The sequence below is a fragment of the Somniosus microcephalus genome, chromosome 4, assembly GCF_052327205.1.
Source record: "Somniosus microcephalus isolate GS21.2 chromosome 4, FLI_Smic_1.0, whole genome shotgun sequence".
Lineage (NCBI taxonomy): Eukaryota > Metazoa > Chordata > Chondrichthyes > Squaliformes > Somniosidae > Somniosus > Somniosus microcephalus.
This window is the reverse complement of record NC_140990.1, coordinates 266,288,730-266,313,572: the sequence shown is the minus strand read 5'-3', so window position 1 is coordinate 266,313,572 and position 24,843 is coordinate 266,288,730. Positions and strand designations below refer to the sequence as shown.

The following is a 24,843-nucleotide window of genomic DNA, read 5'->3' as shown; positions in this document are numbered from 1 at the left end:
CCTCTTGCACTGTTCCATGGAAGCTCAGCGTAAGCTCGAGGAACAGCAGCTCATCTTTTGATTAAGTACTCAACAGCCCTCTGGACTCAACATAGAGTTCAACAATTTCAAATCATAACCTCGGCCCCTATCACATGTTTTTTTTTTTTTTTAAAAATACACAACTTTTGTTTGGCCCCCTTTTTTCTTCTTCCCTCCCACATGACAGCTGTCCTTCATTCTGCCAGCGCAATTCACACCCCATCTAGAGCCATCCTTTGTTCCTTAATCTGTCCCATTACCACCTCCTCTCACCTTGAATATCTCAATGTCTCTTAATCTCTCCTGCTTTCTATCCCATCACTGACCTTCCCGTTTGTTCTTTCATCCCCTCCCCCTTTTCCCAGCCCCTAAACCTGCTTTCCATTTCCTGCTTTTTTCCAGTTCTGACGAAAGGTCATCGACCTGAAACATTGACTGTTTCTCTCTCCACGGATGCTGCCCTGGCCTGCTGAGTTTTTCCAGCATTTTCTGTTATGTTTTTAATAAAGTCAGTTTTGGTCATCTCACACATAAGGTTCACAGGAATACACACAAAGCGTGTTTGTTGGGTGTCTCTGCTCCTAGCATTTTGAGAGTAATGAGGACTCTAATGAAATCACAAAACTAATGGGCTACTTCCAGCAGAAGCGAATGAAGAAATCTGATTAACTGTACTTTCAGTACTGCTTCTTCCCTGTATCATTCAGGGTATAATCCAACCTGATCTTCAAAAAAATCTTCAAAACAATACACTATGTGCTGTCCAAGTGCCTAAAAACATTCTATGCTCCATGTTATCAGTCTCTATTACTGGCATTTCACATGACTGAAAATATCAGTGAATATCCATAATTTTTCCACCCACATGCAGCTGTCTCCTATTAATAGGAACAGTAGAGTACAATTAACACATTTATGCAACCTTGTTGAGAAATCTTTTTCAAAGTACAAAGTTCAAAGTCCTCCAACGAAACCAGCAGGGAAGGAAGACACTATAAGCCAGTCAGGAAATCCTCCTTACTCAACTTTCCTGCTCTAGCTAAGGCTGATGGTCAATTCCCCTCATGCTATGTACCCCTCCTTGGATGGATGTCAGAACAAATTGAAACTGATCCTGAAGTTTAATTATCAAGGGCATCACCAACACTGGAAAGAACAAAGCTACCATCTTTGGCATCTGCCACAAACTCTGTGTCCTTACCACCAGAGTGTCCTTGTGGAGACTAAGTCTGGTCTTCAAACTTAAGACAACTTCCAGCATATCATGTGGCATTACCACCATGCTACATGGGATACATTAACAGATCGAGCAGCTCAAAACTAGGCATCTGTGAGGTGCTGTAGGTGATAAGAAGCAGCAGCAGCATTGTATTACATCACAATCTGCAACCTGCATATTCCTCACTCCACCAACACCATCAGCCAGATGACAAACCTTAATTCAACGAGGAGTGAAGAGCAGCACCAAGTGCATCTCAAAATGATGTGTCAACCTGGATTACATGTATGCAGAACAGCAGAAGCAGCACACTACAGATTGGTAAGCAATCCCATAATCAACAGATCAGATCAAAGCTCTGCAATCCTCCTACATCGAGGAAACTGCAGCTCATCAGAACTGGATGTTGGACAAGCAGGCTAACAACACACAGGCAGTGGAGGGGTCGAGAGGAGGGGGACAGGTAGAACTGGGTGTCGTCCGAGTCTGCATGGAACCTGACACCATGTCTTCAGGTGACGTCGCTGAAGGGCAGTATGTAGATGAAGAAAAGGAGGGGGCCAAGGATAGATCCTTAGTAGATTCCAGAAGTAACGGTGCTGGGGTGGGAAGAGAAGCCATTGCTACAGATGCTCTGGCTATGATTGGGTAGGCAAGAGTGGAATGAAGCAAAGGTATTCCTACTCAGCTGGACAATGGAGAAGTATTGGAGAGGATAGTGTAGTCAACTGTATCAAAGGCTGTAAGGAGGTTGAGGACAAGAAGGCATAGTGCACCACAATCAGTCAGAGGGTATTTGTGACTTTGATTATGGCTGTTTCAGCACTGTGGCATGGAAAACCTCCTTCAAATCTATCCCTTTAATCAACCATTTGGTCACTCCTCCTAAACTTTGCTTTCCTGAATCTATATCCTTTTTCCAAACACCTTCTTGGGATATTTTATATGTTAAAACTTAACTGAATGGAAGTAGTTGTTGTGCACCTGCTTGACATGGGAAATTAACTGGCAAAGAAATTAATTCTCTCAGACACAGTTAAATTTTTCTTATGCCAATGCAAGAGTGGACCAGATAATCAACACTGCAAAGTTAAGTAGGGATAGAAAGGCATGCATCAGGAAGATTCTCAATTTACACTGGGTAGTTGAAATTTTAGAACAATTTACTAGTGAAATCAATGATTTCACATCATGAACTGCAGCATCGAACCACATACATATTTCAAGCTGACTGCTCTTGCATCACAGGTTTCAATGTGGTTAGCAGAAATGTGACTTTTTGCAATTCGAACATCATACATCTCAATTTGTAGAGCATACTTTTGTACTCTTCTATAGCTTTCCTCAGAAATAAACTAGAAATGCTGTACACATCCACCATACCTCTGTTTTCACTTTGTTATCTCCAAAACAAAGGTGCTGTAAGTAGGCTGCTGCATTGGCCTGAACTGATGGAAACTGGTGTTGGAGCATATGAATCACTTCTGGCAACTCTGGGTCACGCCAAGCAAACTCCCTGAGTTAAAAAAATGAATTGAGAAAATCCCTCATTAGCAAATTTCTTGGTTAAGCATTTTCATACTTTAAACCAACCAGTTAGAGCATCTAAAATGAAATCTAATCATGCCATTCCAGCAAAATACAATCAGCTTTCCCATTCTTCAGTGTTCGATAGGACTTTAAAAAATTTTAAATTTTGGGTTTTATTTTGTAATTAGAGGATACAGTCTTTAATAATGATCTACTTGTTCTAGGCAAATTGTGTGTCTATCTACAGAAAATCTTAGTTCTTGGTCATTCAGGCATCCCTCATGCACTGTAGAAACTTCTTCAATTTTGATTGGGGAATCACTTTTTAATTGTCCTGTTGTCAGAGAAGGTCCCCATATGATTTGCTCAATTATAAAGATACAGGAATAGCATGACTGTGTAATGTATATACACCTTTAAGGGGGGGATCTACTTTTTACAGCTCATGTAAACTGTAGTACCGGCAGTGACCACACCTGTATATAGCACTGAGTAGTAATCTGTACAGTTCAGTTCCAGAGTGAGCCACGTTGAGTAACACCTGTTGTACCGTTCTCCTGCAGTCTGTGTCTTACTACTGACGGACACAACATTGGCGACGAGGCAAATTCGATCCTACCTGCAACTCTGCATCACCTCCCAGGGATTCGTTCCTGGAGACCAGTAGATTGGAGGTCAAGGCCAGAGACATGGGCGTCGACCACGGGCAACCGCCCAGTCATCCAGCAGAGACTCGAGAATTGCGGGGGAGGCTGTTGAGAGCCAGGCTTGGCTTTCCAGTCACGGTGGTCCAGCGAAACGGGCTGGCAACAGGTAGTGCGCAGACCCTTCCCGGACAGCGGCGGGCTAGAGCCCGACCGAGCGGCACAGCAAAGGGCCAAGCAGCGTCGACGGGAGAGAGGGAGGGCAGAGCGCACAGGGCGCAGCCGGTGTTCAGGGGCCGAGCAGCGTCGAGGAGAGGGAGAGGGAGAGAGACGCGCAGAAACCCGCGAGGCGCCGCCATTGCCACGAGGACCGCCGAGAGCAGCGTTGGCAGCAGCGCAGGAGAAGCGCGCAAAACCTACAGGGCGCCACCATTGCCACGAGGACCGCCGAGAGAGGCGTTGGCAGCAGTGCAGGAGAAGCGCGCAAAACCTACAGGGCGCCGCCATTGCCACGAGGACCGCCGAGAGCGGCGTTGGCAGCAGCGGGGGAGGAAGGAAAGCGTGCGAGACGCCATTTTAAACCACACCCAAAATGCCGAAGAGTGGCAGTATCACCGCATTTGACAATGAAGTTGAAGATTGGACTACATATGTCGAACGAATAGAGGTATACTGCAAGGCAAATGAGGTGTCAGATGACAAGCACCGGTATTGTTAAATTTAATGGGTGCAAAGACGTATGGCTTATTACGAAATCTAGTAACCCCAGCGAAGCCAGTGGAAAAGAGTTTGAGAGACATAGTGACGATACTACAGGAACATTTAAACCCCACACCGCTGCCGATAGCAGAAAGATTCAAGTTTCACAAACGGAACCAGCATTAGGATGAAAGCAATGCTGAAGATTTAACAGAACTGTGCAAACTATCGAAACACTGCCAGTTTGGAACGGGACTGGCAGATACCTTAAGGGACAAGTTTGCGTGTGGGCTTCAAAGTGAAGGAACCCAGAAACGGCTTTTATCTGAAAAAGGACCTTACGTTGGACAAGGCTTTCAGCATTGCGGTATCATATGAAGCAGCAGCACGGGGCGCTGCAGAGATACAACAGAGACCGCAAGAATATGGCACAAACGAAATGTCATACGGAACAGAGAAGTGCTATCGCTGCGGCAGAACAACACACGACCACAATGATTGCTGGTTCAAAGACAAAGTGTGCAGACAGTGTGGAAAAGTAGGACACATAGCACGAGTCTGCAGGTCGGGAAAGAAAACCAGCAATAAGAAATCTCCAAAAGAAAAGTACAAGAAGGTACATAAGGTGACGGAGAATAGTGCAGACGAACAAAAGAGTGATGCTGACTCCAAAAGCAGGGAGCTGAGTTGTCTGAAACTACGTGTGATCAAAACGGAGGATCACCGAACCATTTGGGTCACTCTCAAGATAGCAGGAGTCCAGGTAAAAATGGAATTGGACACAGGATCAGCCCTAGCAGTCATAAACCGACGGGGCTACGAGCGGCTATTCTCACACATACCCTTGAGAGACACAAAAATTATTTTGAAGATGCACACGGGGCAAAAAGTCTACCCCAAAGGAAAAATAAGGGTGACCGTTATATATAACAGTAAGGAAACACCAAAACTAGACCTGTATGTATTGCAAGATGGAGGACCATCATTACTGGGACGTGAATGGATCCGGAAAATACAGCTGGATTTGCATTCCATACAAATGGCTGCCAAAAAGGATGACGACATCACACCTGGGCGACTGTCAAAGATCCTAACCGACGCGCAAGAAGTGTTCCAGCAAGGACTCGGAACACGAAAAGGCATGACAGCAACAATTAAAATCGAAGAAAACGCAAGCCCCCAATTTTTTTTTTTTTAAGGCCAGATCCGCCCAGCCGTCGAAGCAGAGCTGGAGAGTTTGGAACGTTCAGGAGTACTGTCCAAGGTAGACTGGAGCGAGTGGGCTACACCCATCGTCCCGGTGATGAAAAAGTCATTGTGCAGCACGCCTGGGGAACCAAGGAAGGTTCGCATCTGTGGGGACTTTAAGGCAACAGTGAACCCAGTCCTTCACACCGTGCAATATCCACTTCCGCGGATTGAAGATATTTTCGCCTCGCTATCTGGAGGGAAACGCTTCACTAAGATTGATCTGGCCCAGGCGTATCTGCAAATGGAGGTAGAAGCATCATCAAAAAAATACCTCACAATCAACACCCATAAAGGTCTCTACCAATACAACCGGCTGGTATTTGGGGGTAGCATCAGCTCCGGCTATTTGGCAAAGGGCAATGGAACAAGTCCTGCAAGGGATCCCAGGGGCCCAGTATTATTTGGACGACATCCTGGTCACGGGCGAAAATGACAGTGATCACCTCGCCAACCTGGAGCAGGTGCTCACTAGATTGAAGGAATATGGGCTCCGAGCTAACCGCCCCAAATGCGAGTTTTTTAGAAAACAGATCTCGTATTGTGGCCACGTTATCGATAAAGAGGGGTTACATAAGTCCCCAGAAAAGATTGAGGCAGTAGTCAAGGCTCCAGCACCGGAAAACGTGTCACAACTGAGGTCGTTCCTCGGGCTGGTAAACTACTACCATAACTTCTTGCCAAATTTGTCTACAATACTACACCCACTGAACACCCTACTGCAAACTGGAGTGCCATGGCAGTGGAGTGACGAATGTAAACGAGCTTTCCAGAAGAGCAAAACACTAATCACATCGAAAGAGGTATTGGCCCATTTCAACCCAGCACTACCAATTCGGTTGGCATGTGATGCGTCACCCTACGGCATTGGAGCGGTGCTGTCGCACAAATTCTCGACGGCTCAGAGAGGCCAATAGCCTTTGAGTCACGATCACTAACCTCAGCCGAGCGTAACTACGCCCAGATTGACAGGGAAGCCCTCAGCCTAGTGTGGGGAGTGAAAAAGTTCAATCACCATCTGCACGGGCAGAAATTCACCTTGCTGACTGATCACCAGCCTCTTGTCTCCATTTTTAATCTGAAGAAGGGCGTTCCGGTGATGACTGCGCAACGACTACAAAGATGGTCACTCTTTCTAGGGGCGCACCACTATGAGATTGAATATAAGGGCACGAAACAGCATGGAAATGCTGATGGGTTATCACGCCTGCCACTGCCTACTGCGGAGGAAGCACCAGCAGTGGATCCCGTCGAAATATTTCATTCGACTATAGTTGAATACCTACCGGTAACTAACGCTCGTATAGAAAAGGAGACCCGAAATGACCCGACACTGTCTCGGGTATATGATTTGACGGTGAAGGGATGGCCAGCACATGGCGACTCACTGTTGCCAGCATTCTCGACAAGAAGAGAACAGCTGTCAGTGTGCCGGGGGACCTTGATGTGTGGATCCCGAGTGGTAATTCCACCCAAGTTAAGGGATAGAGTGCTCAATGAGCTTCATGAGGGTCATCTGGGAGGGGTAAAAATGAAAGGCCTTGCCAGGGAATCGATAAACAAATCGAGGACCTGACCAAGAGCTGCTCAGGATGCCAGAAAGTCCAAAATGCACCACCACATGCCCCTCTACACCCATGGGAGTGGCCCTCATCTCCATGGCAACGGGTGCATATTGATTTTGCTGGTCCATTCATGGACTCAATGTTTTTAATAGCCGTGGATGCGCACTCGAAATGGCCCGAGGTCATCAAAATGTCCTCCACCACCACGGAGAAAACTATTGCAGTCCTACGGACCATTTTTGCCAGGAACGGCTTGCCAGAACAGATTTGCTCCGATAACGGACCACAGTTGGTGTCCGAAGAGTTCCGGAGGTTCATGAAGAAGAATGGGGTAAGGCATTACACATCCGCCCCGTATCATCCAGCCACAAATGGATTGGCTGAGAGGTTCGTACAAACCTTTAAGGCGGCAATAAAGGCTATGTACAATGACAACATTCCGCTGCAGCATAAGGTGGACAATTTCCTGTTCGCCTACCGGAATGTGACACATGCAGTCACCAACCAGGCCCCGGCCATGATGTTCTTTAACCAAAGGTTAAGATCTCGCCTGGATTTGCTCAGACCAAACGTACGAAGAGATGTTGAGAGTAAGCAATTCCAGCACATCCATGAGAAGCCAACAAGGAGCTTCAGTGTAGGGCAACCAGTCTTGGCCCACGACTACCGAACAGAAAAATGGCAGCCAGGAACGATATGCACACGGCAGGGCCCACTAATGTACACAGTGGACGTTGGGGAGAGCATCGTGAGACGCCATGCTGACCAGATCCTAGTCACAGGAACAAGTCAACCCCATGCCTCGCCCATACGTACCTGGTGAGGAACCCGACGTACAGGTCGCATCTACCCCAGAAACAGTAGCATCGGAAGCTGATGACCCAACCGACGACAGGGTGCCAGAATCGCCTCCGCACCAAGAGCGAGACACTCGGGAAAGGCGCTATCCAGAAAGGATCAGAAAACCTCCCCAAAGACTGAATATATAAATGTACAATTTTCAGCTAATGTTGCATGTTAAAAGTGTTAATTGTAATTAGTTTGATATTTAATTGTTAAATGAGTGTTATGGTACTGTTAATCTAAAAGGGGAGGAATTGTAATGTATATACCTTTAAGGGGGGAACTACTTTTTACAGCTCATGTATACTGTAGTACCGGCAGTGACCACACCTGTATATAGCACTGAGTAGTAATCTGTACAGTTCAGTTCCAGAGTGAGCCACGTTGAGTAACACCTGTTGTACCGTTCTCCTGCAGTCTGTGTCTTACTACTGACCGACAACAGACTGAAGCTCAAGTTTGTTTTTTTATTGAGTTTTTAGAAGATTGTCTAAACTCTCAGCATTCATTCTATTATATTTCTGGTGCAGGCTCTGCAGTTTTCAGCAAGTTTTATAAGAGACTAGCAGGGGGAACCCGGCGTTGCCAGGGCAGTTTAGAGGGCCGCGCGGTTGACGGCCGGCCGCTGCTGCTCCCCCGCTGTGTGTCTCGGGTCGCGCGGTTGATGGCTGCCGCTCCCCTGCTCTGTGTCTCGGGCCGAGCGGTTGTGAGGCCCGGCCCGAGTGACCCCAACTCACCTCCCGCTCCGGCGGGCCGACGCAGCTGCCCCGCTCGCTGTTGAGGAAAAGCAGGGGAAAAAATGGCGACGAAGTTTCGGGAGGCTGCAGGATTAGGTCCCGCCCGTGACGCACCAATTGTCAACCATCAGGTCACTGAACTGTAGGATTGGTCAACCATCACGTCACTCAACGCTAATGAGCGGTAGGATTGGTCAACCGCTAATGAGCGGATTTTTGAACGTTTTTTGTATACTGTCCGAACAATTTTTGTGACCAAAAAGTAAATACACCTATGACACTCCCCTGATCATCAGCTTTCTTTTGATATATATAAAATATATAGATATGATCAATTTCTGCCTCTTTCATCTGTTTCTCTTCTAGTTGATTTCTCACATGCAAGCTCAGCAACATTTGACTCCTCCTTGCTATAACTTCTTTTTAAACCAATGTGGACAATTGCCCATTTTGGACACAAAATTCACTGGGGGTGAATTTCTGCAGGGTTTCCAGGACACTTCCTCTGAAGTTATGGCAGACAAGTGAGAACCCCTGCAGAAGTTCACCCTCACTGTTTTCAAAGTCTTTATTAGAGTGCTATGACACGGTCTGTGAAGAGATTTGCAGGCACTCTGGTGTTTCGTTTTTCATTGCACTAAGCAATAGTTCTATAATATAGCATCTCTCTTTAAAACAAAAGCATTTCCTGCCCAATAGTGAGTACTTTTCGCTTGAGAGAGATTTTGGTACTTCAGCTTCACTCTTTGGCCTCAGAGGAATGCATCAAATTTGGAACTCTGAACTCTGGTAACACTAATGTAGTAAGATTGAGCTTCAGCTTCAATTGTGCTGTTCCTGGACCTTTATACATGGGAAAATCATATTATGGGGCAAAGATTTAAAGTAATTGGTAGAAGGATTAGAGGGGAGTTGAGAACTTTTTCACCCAGTGCAAGGTGGGGGTCTGGAACTCACTGCCTGAAAGGGTGGTAGAGGCTGAAACTCTCATCACATTTAAAAAGTACTTGGATATGCACTTGAAATACTGTAACCTACAAGGCTACAGAGCAAGAGCTGGAAAGTGGGATTAGGCTGGATAGCTCTTTCTCAGCCGGCACAGACATGATGGGACGAATGGCCTTCTTCTGTGCCATAAATTTCTATGATTCTATGACGATAGGTTGCATAAATTTGCTTTGTATTCCCTTGCGTTAATTTAGGGGGATTTAATTGAGGTGTTTAAAATCATAAAAGGGATTTCACAGGAAAGATACAGAAAAGTTATTTTCTCGTGTGGGGAATCCAGAACAAAGGGGCATAATCTTAACATTAGATCTAGATCATTCAGAAGTGAAATCAGGAAGCAGCTTTTCACACAAAGGATAGTGAAAATTTGGAACTCTCTCTCCCCCAAAAGGCCGTGGATGCTGGTTCAGTTGAAATTTAAGACCGATATAGATTTCTGTTAGATAAGGGTAGCTAGGGATATGGAGCAAAGGCAGGTAAATCAAAGTGAGGTACAGATCAGCCATGATCTAATTGAATGGCAGAACAGGCTCAAGGAGCTAAATGGATACTCTTGCCCCTATGTTCATAATAAAAGCAGCAGCCCTTTGATGTAGTCTCTTTGCCCTTGCTGCTATTGTGCCTAAGATATTGAGCACTATTTGGGTGAAGTCTTCATTTCATCTTTCAGACATAGATCCAGTAAGCGATTTATTCTATACCTGCTAAAGAGAGAAGCTTCCTTACAGCCTTCTGAGCTCAGGTTCCAAGCTGATGAGACTTTTCACCCAACCAAGTTTCTGTTACCAAGTGGGTGATCAAATAAAATAAACAAAACTAAACAATATTACATTGCACAAAGACTGAGACACCAAGAATTACCAACATTAAATGAAAATTAAAAGACAGTGGTATATTCAATTAATTTTATTCAAATTCATTTGTCACATTGAGATTTTCTGATCTTTTTTCATGGAAAGGATTTGGGAATGGGTTATAAATAAATTTATTTTTAAATGAAGTGATTTCACAGTTTAAAAAGTCACAGATAGCAGGACTGAGTGTGTGGGTGTGGGTGGGGGTGGGGGGGGGGGGAAGAAGAGGAGGGCTGGGGAGAAGAGAGGAGTATGATGTGTTAATGAGGTGCAGGCCTGGGCCTGGAGTTGAAAGCTAATATGCAAGAGGTCAGTTTTTGCAGTTAGAAGTTGTGTTTTGAATTACCTTTCTTTCTAGACAAGTCAGTCAGCCCATGAAAGGGACGGGACGCATGATTTATTATTTTTTCTCGCTTTATGAGGAGAGGAGAGAGATTAAGTGAAGGAAGTGCAATTCGCTTTGATCATTACTCGGCATGATCACTTGTCGTTTGCAAAGTAAAGCAATTTAGCAGCTTAACAATTAGTATCGTGCTTCGTCTCACTCGTGTTTCTCAGTATGCCTACCAAAAGGCAAGTCTTATTTTGACTCGACTTTTTCTCCCTTATCCAGTCCCTAGCCACCTACATCAGTGATTCTTCTGATGCCCTCTGCCACTAACATTGTGTGTTTGGCTTGGCCCATTTCCATTTTACACTGGATATACAGTCCCAGTATACTGTACTTCTATCACTCAAAAGCACAGCGTGGGAGTCCTCCACTTCTTTAAATAGCAGCCCAATCAATCCCCATCCTCCACCTAGCTGAACTTGTTCTCAACTTAAACTCCTCAATTCCACCAGATAAAAGCTGCTGTTATGGGAACCCACATAGGTCCTAGCTATGTCTGTCTTTTTGTGGAATATGAATAAATACCCATTGTTCCAGTCCTACTCAGATTCCCCTCCCTGGCCTCTTTTTCCATTATACTGATAACTGTTGGTGCTGCTTCGTGCTCTTGCTCTGATTGAAAGTGGGGTCTTTTTGGATGAACTAAGATGGGCTTCCTCATCTGTATTTATCTTGCGATATGTGGAGTGACTTGAACCTGTATTGGGTTTAGTAGGATGCTAGAGTGGCTGGATTTACTAATCAATCTTCCTGGTCACTGGCAATAGTTTACAAGTGCCCCACTAAAGCCAATATAAAAGCAGCTTCGGTTAGCAAGGTAGACAGTGTCCCACAATATAGTTCTACAAGTCAATGCTAATTACACTTGCCTTGGATCCTTCTGGATGCTGTCAATTGATGGGGACCTTGTTGTAGTTTCATCTGCTGGAATGGTATAATGAAGTCTGGAATAATTAGATTCAGATGGTCGGTACTGAACTGCTCTGTATGGATCACCGGAATTACCCACTGAATTTAGAGCAAAGTTACTTCTTTGGTAAGTCATAGTGCTACGTTGACTGGCTGATCGCTGAAGGTTTCCAATGGCTATAAATAATAAAAAACATTGTACATCTCAAACTGTAACACTGTACATATACTTCTGAAATGTAATGGAGAATTTTAAGCACATTTTCTACAAAAAAGATCTAAGCAACAATATTAGCTTATTTACTTTGAACAAAAAGTGATCAGGACGTATGTAATACACAAAACCAGATTCAAAATTATGGCCATTACACAGGCCAAGGGCTATGTTACTTTAATTTAACAGGTGGTAACAATTTTAGTTACATTCCAGAAACTATTTTAATATATACTTAGAAACCTATACACAGAAGTATCAAATGCCAATTACTGTTACATGCCACAGATTTCATAAGATTTCTACGTTTCACACATGAATTTCATTAATCAATGTACATGAGACACTCAGAAAACGGCTCAATTTTAAATACATTATCCATGTTGTTTAAACTCAAGTGCAGATTAAATCCTGTTGCTGTGTTTACATCACAATTGTGGAGTAAATCTCATTAGTAAAAATCTATTGCTATCTTCTTTAAATCCCTCACAGGATGTGATGGCCTGGATTTTGCAGTGGGTAATAACTGCGAACATTCAGCGCTCGCTGTCATTACCCTTCTGAAATGGACTGCAGCTTCAGGATTTAGTGCATGCGCATCTAAATGCAGAAATCCTGAAGTAGCTTTCATTCACTGCTCCAACACAGACTGCGCTGTGGACTCCACCCCCCCCGCCCCCATAGATGGCAATCAGTGGAGTCAGTGAAATCAGTGGAAATGACGAAAACTTGGGCATTTCCACGCTATTATTGCTGTTAAAACACTGCATTTAATGTTAATCCTCGTTGGAACAGGTGTAACTGGGATTTCACAGCGTTTTGACTGCTAAACAACCGTTCTGGTTGAAAAACGAATTTTAGTTAGTGGAATGTCAAATTTCTCCATGATGATAAAAATTACAAAAAAAAATTTGTTCATGATACTTCAGCTTCTACCTTATCTCCATGTGAAAGTCCCAATCTTTATTTTGCTCTCTAACATTTTTAAAAATAAGCATAAAAGCTGCTTTTCAGTTCCTGGTTTGCTGTCTGAGAATTCTTCAATGTGAGTGACTGCTTAGAAAGCTTGATGATGTCACTGCAATCCCCTATTCACAGCACTAAAATCAATTACACATTGAGAAACCAAGTTTTCCCCACAGAGATTGAGATCTCTCTGTGGGCAACTTTCTTAGAGGTCAGTGGTGAGCACCTTTGCTTTGTCGCTGACCACAAATTACGGGCCATAGTATTTACTCGAGGGTGTAGGTGCAAACACTAACCAAATCACCAGAGGGAAGGCAAGGAACCCAGATGCAAGTAGAAGATAATATACCATTAAACAAAATGAAAGGAAAACCATCTTAAAATATAAATGCAAATGCATTCTGAATGTTGCTTAAAAACCTGTTCCATCTCCAGCTTTTTCTTGTTCTGACAAAGGATCATCGACCCGAAACGTTAACTGTTTCTCTCTCCACAGATGCTGCCTGGCCTGCTGAGTATTTCCAGCATTTTCTGTTTTTATTTCAGATTTCCAGCATCTGCAGAATTTTGCTTTTGTACTGAATGTTTACCATTTTGATTATGTCTAATAGTTACTTCTATGAGATAAAAACCTGGAGAAAGCTGTGAAGCAACAGTAATGATCTCTTTCCACCCCACTCAATGCGTACTAGATTCCTTAAAAAACAGTACAGTATATGGTTTGGAATAAGAGGACTTGGTTCGTGAATAAGATGTTTATATTTTCAAGCTCTTAAATAGGGCGGAGTTTCCATTTAACTCTGCAAATACATTGCATAATTGTAGTTTTGCATGACTATATCCATATGGTGGCATCCTTGGATACTTACATTGTCCATTTTGTGAATGCTTATTAAAAAGCAATTTTTTTTTTTTTTTTTTTTTTTTTTTTAGAGTTAGCTAAATGTTGAGTTTTACAAATTTTAATCCAAGCATATTTGATATCAAATTGTTCCTCATGAAAACCAATGATCAGTTTGCAATGCATACATCTGATTAAGGAATATGACTTTTTTTTTTTTTTTTTTTTTTTTTTGAGGGTGGGGGAGGGGGGGGGGGGGGCGCGCGTTGGGGAGACTGTGAAAGTAGGAATGTAATGGCCAGCAATGTATGTACCTAACTAGTACAACAGGTACTACAGCTGTACGGACTACATAAAAAGGTAAATTATTCCTCGCATCCACGCAACCCTTATAACGGAGCTCAGCAAACTGGAAAGAAAAAACCCAAAACACTTTAATAACAAAACAGGTTGTACATCAAACATTTAAAATCCACTCCAGGCTACAGTCTTTAATTCTAGCTACCAATAGTCATTTTAGCTCATCGGTAAATCAATTATTTTTGCTCCCACTTCCTATTAACCACAAATTCAAACAGCTGGCTCCCAAATAATTCAGTTTAAAATGGTTTTCTTCAGTAGCACGGTCTTTCTCTTGATAATCGAGAAATAAAATATTGAAGAAAACACATTACCTGAGCCTGTGCGAAACACTGCAGTTTGAGTGCCATGAAGCAGCTCCACGCCTGCATGACTGGGACTGCGATAAACTGGGCTTTGAAGTGTTCTTCCTTCATAGATTGGAGTAATATGCAAATCAGGAGACATGGTAGAACGCAATTCATGTCCCAGTTGACTGTGTTGACTGGCATATGAACTACGTAATCCTGAAAAACAACAGAATCCATGGTTGATTGAATCAAATCAGATTTCTACTGGGTATAAACAGATGTTTAAAAACAGATGTTCTGTTCCTCACACTGATCAGTATTTTTACCCAATGTAACAAAGTACAGTAAATAAAATGCACCTAAATTACTGCCTAACAGTTCAGTTTCTTATTTCATGTTACTTTAAATATCCTTATTTAGTTTGCTATAAGGTGTGCTGGTACAAGCTGGTCTATGGAATAAATGCAGTGCATTTTATCCTCAAGAACTACTGATCATGAATCTCAGGGGGAGTCCAAAACTAGAGGTCATAAATAAGATAGTCACTAACAAATCCAACAGGGAATTCAGGAGAAAGTTATTTACCCAAAGAGTGGTAAGAATGTGGAATCGTTTTTACCACGGAGTAGTTGAGGCGAATAGCATAGATGCATTTAAGGGGAAGTTACATAAACACGAGGGAGAAAGGAATAGAAGGATATACTTAAGGGTTAGATGAAGAGGGGTGGGAGGAGGCTCGTGTGGAGCATAGACGAGTTGGGCCATATGGCCTAGTTCTGTGCCGTAGACAAAATGAGAATGATATAAAGTTCATGTAATAAGTGTCAGCTGTGGCTCAATTGTCTGAGTCAGAGGGTTGTGGGTTCAAGTCCCATTCAGAGACTCGAGCACAAAAATCTAGGCTGACACTCTAGTGCAGTGCTGAGGGAGGGCTGCACTGTCAGAGGTGCCGTCTTTCGGATGAGACTATAAACCGAGGGCCCGTCTGCTCTCTCAGGTGGATGTAAAAGATCCTACGGCACTATTTCAAAGAGCAGCAGGGGAGTTATCCTCAGTGTCCTGGCCAAAATTTATCCCTCAATCAACATCACCAAATCAGATTACCTGACCATTGTCACATTGCTGTTTATGGGAGCTTGCTGTGTGCAAATTGGTTGCCACGTTTCCTACATTATAATAGTGACTAAACTTCAAAAAGTGCTTCATTGCCTGTAAAACACTTTGAGACATCCGGTGGTTGTGTAAAGTGCTATATAAGTGCAAGTCTTTTTCTTTTTAATTTGTACTTCATTGATAGTATTTTCCAATCAATTATCTAGATTTAAAGATTCCACTTGTAAGTGTATAAGTTTGGGGCCTTGGAATGGGAGTACACTCAATGGAATGACACTGACAGGTGTCTGAAAGATGAATTCAAATATATATTGTAATAATAAAAGACTAGCTGACAAGTCAGCCGCTTTCTTCGCCATTGTAAGTTAATGGATATAAATGCATTTCAGAGTGGCAGAATGTCGAGATTTTTCCTTCCACTCATATTTGGTAATTTTCGTACGCTGATACTTGCCAAGTCACGGGCAATTTTTCGGGCTGGTAAGTCAGCCATCTTCATTTTCATTGTAAAGCCCCAAAAATCCATTAATGGATTTTTTTTTTCCACCCACACCCCCTTCTACCCACCAAAAAAAAAAAATATCTGGAGGGGATTTAAAAATAGCGCTGGGGAATTGGAGAAGTGGCCACACTGAAACGAACGAGGGACGAATTTGAAAAAGTGACATCATACATGATAGAGGGAGGAGTAATGGAGCCAGAGGAATAAAGCGGTGTTCAACTATTTACGCACACTTTAATATTTAATTATATTAGTAGATTAAGGAGCTAATTTAACTTGAATTAATAGAGGGAAAGGCAAAAATCTAACTATTACCTATAACTAAGTAAATAATTAAATAAAACTGACATAATAGACTAAATAAACTAAACGGAGCAATGGAGCTATTATAAAATTAAATCAATGTTAATTATAATTTAGCATTAAAGGTGAATTAGCACTAGAAAGAGAGATAAATAACTATACAGTAAATAAAGTATATAAAAATAGATAATGGCAGAGCAAGCATTGCGTTAGGTCTGTAGAATATGGGAATTTGTGGACAGTGACGGTCTTGAATGCCCACAGCTGTGAGACATGTCTATGGGTCAGATTTTGCTGTAAATACGAACTAAACTCGCCACAGAAAGTGAAGTCAAGTCATTACAAATGCAAGTACCCTTTTAACAACACAATAATTGTTTTATTGCCAATCTACTTCTCTAGCACTGAATATTAACTAGTACAAGTGAGGAGTCTCATTCCTTCAGGTAATAATTGTTGTCGGGAGATTTTAAAAGCGTCAAATTAAACAAAAATGTTTTGACTTTTACTTTGTTTCTTTTTTTCCCCTCTTAATCCAATCTTTCTTTTCCTGTACCTGATTTGACATTGAATTCACCCACATTAAAGTTACACTTGGTCAGTCCTTCCACTGTTTATTCTTCAATCCTTCAACCAGATTGGTTAAGAAGCTACACAGCTGGTTGCCCTGTACACTCAGGTCCCAGTTGCCCGGTTTCCCTTGCTGCACCATTATCCGCTCACTTTCAGCAACTTCGTGTCCAAAAATGTTTTGCGCTGAAGGGTGCAGGGGCAAGTCTTACTAGGGCCAAACACCATTAAGATGCCCTGTTACAGCAAAGTCTGGTTTTATGTCTCAAGTCACTGGCTCAGAATCGTCGAGTTGGAGTGCGAGATAGAAACACTCGACATAAGGAAGCAGGTGGAATATCTAGATAGTTCACTCAAGATAGAACTTGCATTTAGATAGCACATTTCACTACCTCAGGATATCCCCAAGTGCTTTACAGCCAATTAAGTATTTTTGAAGTGTAGTCACTATTATAATGTAGGGAAATGGGGCAGCCAATAGGCACACAGCAAGGACACACAAATAGCGATGTGATAATGACCAGATAATTTTAATTTAAAAAAAAAATTGAGGTTGGTTGAGGGACACCAGGAAAAACTCCCCTACTCCACTTTGAATAGTGCCATGGGATCTTTTACATTCACCCAAGAGGACAGATGGTTTAACGTCTCATCCCAAAGATGTCGTCTTCTTCTTAGGCAGTCCCTCAGAACTGAGGATGACTTGCTTCCACATTAAAAATGAGCTCGCATGTGACTGATTAGTCCAATGCGGGACCTATAGTCTCTGTCACAGGTGGGGCAGACGGTGGTTGAAGGGGCGGGTGGGTAGGGGGCTTGGGTTGACGTGCGCTCCTTGCGCTGCCTGCACTTCGCTTCCGCTTGCTCCCGGCGAAGAGACTCGAGGTGTTCGGCGCCTTCAAAGATGTCACCTTCAACGCATCAGCTTAGATGGCGTGCTCAAGTTTCTGGAGTGGGACTTGAGCCCTCAACCTTCTGACTCAGACGAGAGTGCTGCCACTGAGCAAAGGCTGCCACTTTGATTCTGACAGAGTCAGAAGGGTACGGGGAACTTAGTGGAGACAGGGAAGGAGGAACTGCAGAAACTGCCCCTGTCCAACAGGTATGATATACCATGGAACAGGGGACAATTCAAGGGAGTGGGGGAAGGAGGAGAATAGAAAGGTTGTAGTCTTACGGGTTTCAATTATTAGGGGAATTAAGGTATCCTCCACAGTTGCAATAAGAGTCCTGGAGGGTGTGTTGCCTATCCAGTGTCAGGGATAAGGGGTATTTCGAAGTAGCTGGAAAGGAACTTGAAAGGGGAGGGGGAAAAAGAACCATTTGTTGTGATCCATGCTGGAACCAATGACATAGGAAAGAACAGGGAGAATGTTCTGCTACGTGAGTATCAGGAGCTAGACACTAAATTAAAACGCAGGAGCATGAGGGTCCACTTGAGCCACATGCTAATGACTATAAACAGATCAGGAAAGTGAATGCGTGGTTGAAAGAAAGAGTGGTGTGGGAAAAGAGGGTTGCAAGTTCATGGAACACTGGCACCAGTACAGGAAACTTTTTTTTATCCGGCACGGATGGGACCGACGTGGTGCCGGTTCATCAAAAATTTCGGATAACCGAGCGCTATAGTAAAAGGTACGGAGAGCGGACAGCTCTGTATAAAGCAACAAACCCTGTTGCTTAGCAACAAGTTCAGAACAATGGCCACAAGTTGCAAGCGTCTCTGTAGCTTAGCAACAGCTGCAGCCACACCCTTGCACAGCAACAGATGGAGGAACGCAAGTCAATATGAAGTAAAACCTACTCCTGAATTTTGCCGGTTAACCGAGATTTCCGGTTATTTAGGTACCGGTAAATCGAAAGTTTCCTGCACTAGGACAGGAAGGAGTTGTATTGCTGGGACAGGCTGCACATGAACCAGGCTGGGACCTAGGTCCTAGCAGAAAGGATAAATAGGATTTTAAACTAGTACGGGGAGGGAGGGGGGGTTGAGCAGATAATATATAAATATGAAAAAAAGGATGAGAGAAAAGGTCAGGGTACAAAAAGAGAAAAATAAAATGCTCAGGAAACAGAAAAGCTTATAGGAAGTAGTAATAAAATAAAGCAGGATGAATGAAAAATAAGAGCATATTAATCACCTGTATATCAATGTGCAGATCATCAGCAACAAACAGGAACTGGAGGCAATAATTACAAATGAAGAAATAGCTGTAGTTGGGATAATGGAAATATGGCTGTAGACAGGACAGGATTCAACACTGTAGCTATAATGTATTTAGAAATTATTAGGATGGAAGAAGTGATGGTGGGGTAGCTGTGTTAATTATAAATAACAATGGTAGTAGCAAAAGAGGACATAACTAAAAGATAGAAACATAATCCATATAGGTTGAAACAGAAGGGATCGGCCACACTATTAGGGGTACAGATCAAGTGGAAAAGGAGGAGGGTGAAATACGTAGGAAAATCTAACAATGAGTTAAAAACAGAATCGTAAACTATGCCCAAATAATCAGGCAAAGAGTGAAAGGAGAGAAAAGGATGGCGTTTTTACAGTGTGTACATCTGACTCCATGTGCAAGAAAACCAAGGAAGGAAACACTGCTAGACCCAGTAATGGGAAATGAACCGGAGCAAATAAATGATGCAAGCGTGGGAGAACATCTAGGGAGTAGTGATGAAATATAATGAGGTTTATGATAATGATCGAGGGGGATAGAGATAAGTACAAAGAAAAAAAAATAGATTGAGGAAAAAACTATGAGGGAATGAGGATGGAGTTAATGAAGGTAAACTGAAGAAAAAAATTGACAAAGAGCTAGACAGTGGGCAATATTTAAAGGAGAGATCATAGAGTTCAGAACAAATATATTCCACTAAAATACAGGAACAAACTAGCCAGGAATGAAATGCCATGGATAAAAAGAGGGGTTCGGATAAAACTGAATCTAAAGAAAAAGGCATACAAAAAGTACATAAACAATAAAGGGATGACAAAAGGGAATATGAGCAGCTTTGGAAAGAGGATGAAAATACAAATAGGAAGGCAAAGAGGACATATGAAATGAAAGTATCAAAGAATAGAAAAATAAACAGTGACGTATTGTGTAGACACACAAATGACAGGAGAATTAAGCTAGGGCAATTAATGGATGAGCACGATAATCTCATACGAGATGATACTGAAATGGCAAGGATACTTTACTAACAAAGAGGAAATTACAACAGTAGAAGTTAAGTGGAATACAACAGTTAAGATAGAAAGGAAATACGAGATAAGCTAGACAAATTTGAGGACAAAGCCCCAGGTCTAGATGGATTGCATCTGCAGATACTCAAAAAAAAATTGTATCCAAATGTAAAATTTCAATAGAAAAGGGAAAAATGCCAGAAGACTGGAACAAATTATGTAATTCCTATCTTCACAAAGGGCAATAGAAATTAGATTTGCAGTTCGCGAGTCCTCTGGCATTATAGAAAAATAAATTGTTAACTATTCTGTAGTTTTCTGGATTAGTTCCAGACTATAGACTAGTTGACTTAATTCAAATCTAGGAAAGATACTAGAATCTTTGCTAGATGATCAGATAACTAAATATCTAGAGATAGAATAGAATAAAAAATGCCAGCATGGATTTTTTTTTTAAAAAGGTGATGTCTAACCAACTTTTATGAATTGTTTGGAAGTAGTAACAGTAGACAATGGCAATGCAGTGGACTGTCACAAGGTCTTTGATAGGGTGTCACGTAAAAAACTCATGACAAAGGTCAGGTCTTGTGGTGACGGGGAAGCAGAATGGATTAAACTATGACTACAAAACAGAAAATAGAGGGTAAGCGTTAATGGAAGTTTCTCGGACTGGTAGAAAATGGGAAGTGGTGTCCCACAAAGATCTGTACTGGGACCACTGTTTACCATATACATTAATGATCTGGACTCAGATTGGAGTTATGGCATCAAAATTTGCAAATTGGCAGGTATAGCTAATAAATGTGGCAGACTGCACCAAAATACAAGACGACAAAGAAAGACTTGCATTTATATAGTGCCTTTCATGACGCCCGGACGTCTCAAAACACTTTACAGCCAATGAAGTACTTTTTGAAGTGGAGTCACTGTTGTAATGTGGGAAACGCGGCAGCCAATTTGTGCATAGCAAGGTCCCACAAACAGCAATGTGATAATGACCAGGTAATCTGTTTTTGTTACGTTGGTTGAGGGATAAATATTGGCCAGGACACTGGGGATAACTCCCCTGCTCCTCTTCGAAATAGTGCCATGGGATCTTTTACATCCACCTGAGAGCAGACGGGTCCTCGGTTTATGGTCTCATCCGAAAGACGGCACCTCCGACAGTGCAGCACTCCCTCAGTACTGCACTGGAGTTTCAGCCTAGATTTATGTGCTGCAAGTCCCTGGAGTGGGACTTGAACCCACAACCTTCTGACTCAGGGACAAGTGTACTACCAACTGAGCCACAGCTGACAAGCTTGCATAGTGGATGGATAAATTAAATTCAATGTAGCTAAGTGTGAGGTGGTTCATTTTGGTAGGAGGAATAAGGAGGCCACTTATTCCTTAGAAGGCAAGAAACTAAATGGGGTACAGGAGCAGAGAGATCTGGGAATACAGATACATAAATCATAAATTGATAACGTCAGAGTGAAAACAATGTACTACGTTAACCACATGTAGGCCACGTTTGCCTTTTTTGAAATTTTGCAAAAGGAGCTTCAAAAAGGTGTTAGGCCCCATTTTGCATAAGCAAAGGACCTGTCTGTTCCAGGCGTGAGACCTGGATACCTTTACCAAATATGTCAGGCAAGCAGAATGTGCGTGTGCACACGCCGGCCAATATATTGGATGCTTTGGTGCCCTTTTTACGCCTGTACAAAGGTCGTGCTCAATGTTCTCTTTAATTTTTGGGGGCTGTGCAGCCCATTCAAAAATCTACGCACGCGCGGTTTTTGCATTTAAGAGCCGGCTCACCGGCTGCGCGGGATCTCAAGTGTTGCGTGGCTATGTAGCTTAAAGGGAACATTGGTCGTGGTGCCAAACAATTTCTAGGCTCTGGTCTTCATACTACAAAAAGTATCTCAACACAATGGAGAAAGTACAGAATGGTAAAGTAGTAATAAAAAATGTGTACAAGGCAACGTTTAGGTCACAGTTAGAGTACTATTCAGTTTTGGGTGCCCAATTATGGGAAGGACATTAAAGCCTTAGAAACCACATTGTGTAGATTCATGAGGGATGGAAAGTTATATTAATGAAGGACTTGAGGTACTTGAACTATTTCCACTGAAACAGAGAAGGCTAAGAGATTTAATAGAGATTTCAAAGATTATTTTACCTGGTTGGAGAGTCAGTGACAAGGGATCACCAATTTAGAATTTTGATTCAAATACAAGCATAAATTATGCATCAACCAAAGGAAAGGATTACTTCTCAAAATATACTGTAAGCAATGCTTAATATTTTCACACTTTCTTCAGGAATGGCCTTATTCTTGAGCAACTATCTGAATGATAGTCATGTCCTCAAGGCATTAGTTTGTTTGCTGGAGTACAGTTCCATGCCCAATTGGCCATTATTCATACCGTGGCAGAGTGACAGGAGGTGATTCACTCGTGGAGTAATCACAGCCAAGCCCAATTCTGTCCTTGCCTGACCTCAAGGCAAATGCACTTCCAACTGAGGTCACTGATAGCAATTAAAAGGCAGAGGTTCTCTCCACGCCCACCCCCCAATCCACCGCACCCCATTTCGGAGTACATAGTGGGCAATTATAATGTATCTACTGTTGCCCTGTTTAAAAATCAGCTAATTCAACGTAAACCAGAGATTAAACCTGGGATTGTTCTGGTCTGTAATGCTCAACTACTCATCGGAGAAACTTACTTTAGAACCGGGGGATACACATAATTTTTTTTCTAAAAGTAACATTCTGAACCTGTCCCACCTCCTTCAATAGTCATTATGAGTGGTGCCCAGATCAGGATGCCACCGTAGCTACTTTTCCATGAATGAAATTGAAATAGAGGGTCTTCATCTAGCCTTGGTTCCTATTATAACCTGCTGCTCCTTGTGCTTAGCGGACGGCTGAGTCTTGGTGAGGACAGCAGCCTTATCTGAGGTTACCACTATTGTGGTTTAAAAAAACAACTTTAAAACATTGGGCTGTTTTTTCAGATGAGTACTGGAACATAATATTGTAGGGTCTTAACCTGCAGTATTCCTTTGGCACAACCAAAGCTATTCCGTGAACAAATGTGTTTTTTTTTTAAAGGTTTGAATTAATGTGACGCAGATCAATTCAGCTGGATAGCCTTAGAAGTTAAAGAAGGGCAATCAAATCAACTGCAAAATCATGGCTAGAATCAGACTCCAGTTTGACAGCAAAATGTGGCCATGTCCTCTCAGATTGACATTTGCAAAACTAAACAGATAAAACAAAGGTTAGAATTTAAATAGGCAGCAGGTGTGAAATTTATCAAGAGGGAATGTGCAACACACACTGACTGAAAAACACTCCCCTCGGGGTGGCATGTTACCTTGTTCTTCCACGAGTGTCACAACTGTACCACATGGGGTTTGGTAAGTTATGATTTGATTAAACTTTTCCATGAGTTAAATATGCCTCCTAACACAATGTTGCTCCCTTGAATATTCCACTTCTTTTAAAGGCTGTTATTTAGACAGTTTAGAATTATTTAAAAAATATAATGTGCATGAAGTAAGCAACAGCACCCTGCATTTATATACATTCTGTTTATTCGAAGTTTCTTAATTTGACTCACCGGATAATTCAATTTTTTTTTTTTTTTTTTAAGCACAAAACAAGTTTGGATTAATGGGAGTAGCATATTTAATGTAAAGGTCTACATGTTGCCCCTCATGACATCACCCACACACATGGGGGGGGGGGGGGCAGTGGGGTCCACTTCCATGTGTATGCCTTAGATACTCAGTTCTACTTCCCTTGACCACACAGCCATCTCTGCGCTGTTAGACATTTGAATAGTTGAAAAACTGTAACTGTTGTAATTAGAACAGAGAAGATTAAAGGGTGATTTGATAGAGGTGTTTAAAATTATGAAGGGATGCGACATGGTCGATAGGAGGCTTCACATGTCCTGGATAACTACGTGTGTAGAAGTGCCTCTAGTTGCTCAAACTCGAGCTCAAGGTTTGAGCTTGAGAAACGGCTGGAGTCACTGCAGGGCATACGGGACGCTGAGAATTTCCTGGCCCGCACATTCCAGGAGGCGGTCACCCCGCAGCTCCAGAGGGTTCAGGAGAACAGTATTTGGGTGACCATCCGGCAGAGTAAGAGGCAGGCAGTGCAGGAATCCTCCGGATGTGTGGCACACAGGTTTTCAGCACTGAATACCAGCGAGGGTGACAACACCTTGGGGGAGTGCAGTCTAGAGCACATCCACAGCACTGTGGGCAAATGACTGCGCAGGGGGGCACAGCAAAGTGTAAAACTGCAGTGGTCATAGGGGATTAGTCAGTCAGGGGGACAGAACAATTTTTTTGGGGGGGTTGGGGGGAGAAAGAGAAAGAGAAGGGGAACAGCCAGAAGTCATGGTCCATATGGGAACCAAAGAAACGGGAAGGAAATGGGTTGAGGTTCTGCAGTCAGAGTTTCAGGAGCTAGGGAGGAAGTTAAAACGCAGCACCTCAAACTGAAGTAGTGCGATGCACTAGTGAGTATAGAAATAGTAGGATAAAAACAGGTTAATGAGCAACTGGGAAAATGGCTTCAGATTCCTGGGGCTTTGCAACTAGTTCGGGGGAAGGAGGGACCTGTTCAGTGGATGGGTTGCACCTCAACAGAGCTGGGACCCATATCCTCATGGGAAGGTTAACTAGTACCGTGGGGGAGGGTTTAAACTAATTTGGCAGGGGGGTGGGCACCAGGATGAAATGTTAGAGAGAAGAAACAAGGTGCAGAGAAGACGGAGAGGGAAATAGCACTAGAGTAAAGAATAGTTCAGAAACAGGAG

The 24,843-nt window shown here is 42.8% G+C and overlaps 1 protein-coding gene across 1 annotated transcript in view; it reads right to left on the bottom strand.

The window, feature by feature from the left end:
• Nucleotides 1-24,843, bottom strand: part of pkp4 (plakophilin 4) — a 300,231-nt gene that overhangs the window by 59,553 nt on the left and 215,835 nt on the right. Inside the window, 3 exon segments of the mRNA XM_085986337.1 lie at nucleotides 2,624-2,752; nucleotides 11,625-11,845; nucleotides 14,364-14,555. Of these exon segments, the coding sequence (XP_085842463.1) occupies nucleotides 2,624-2,752; nucleotides 11,625-11,845; nucleotides 14,364-14,555 (542 nt within the window).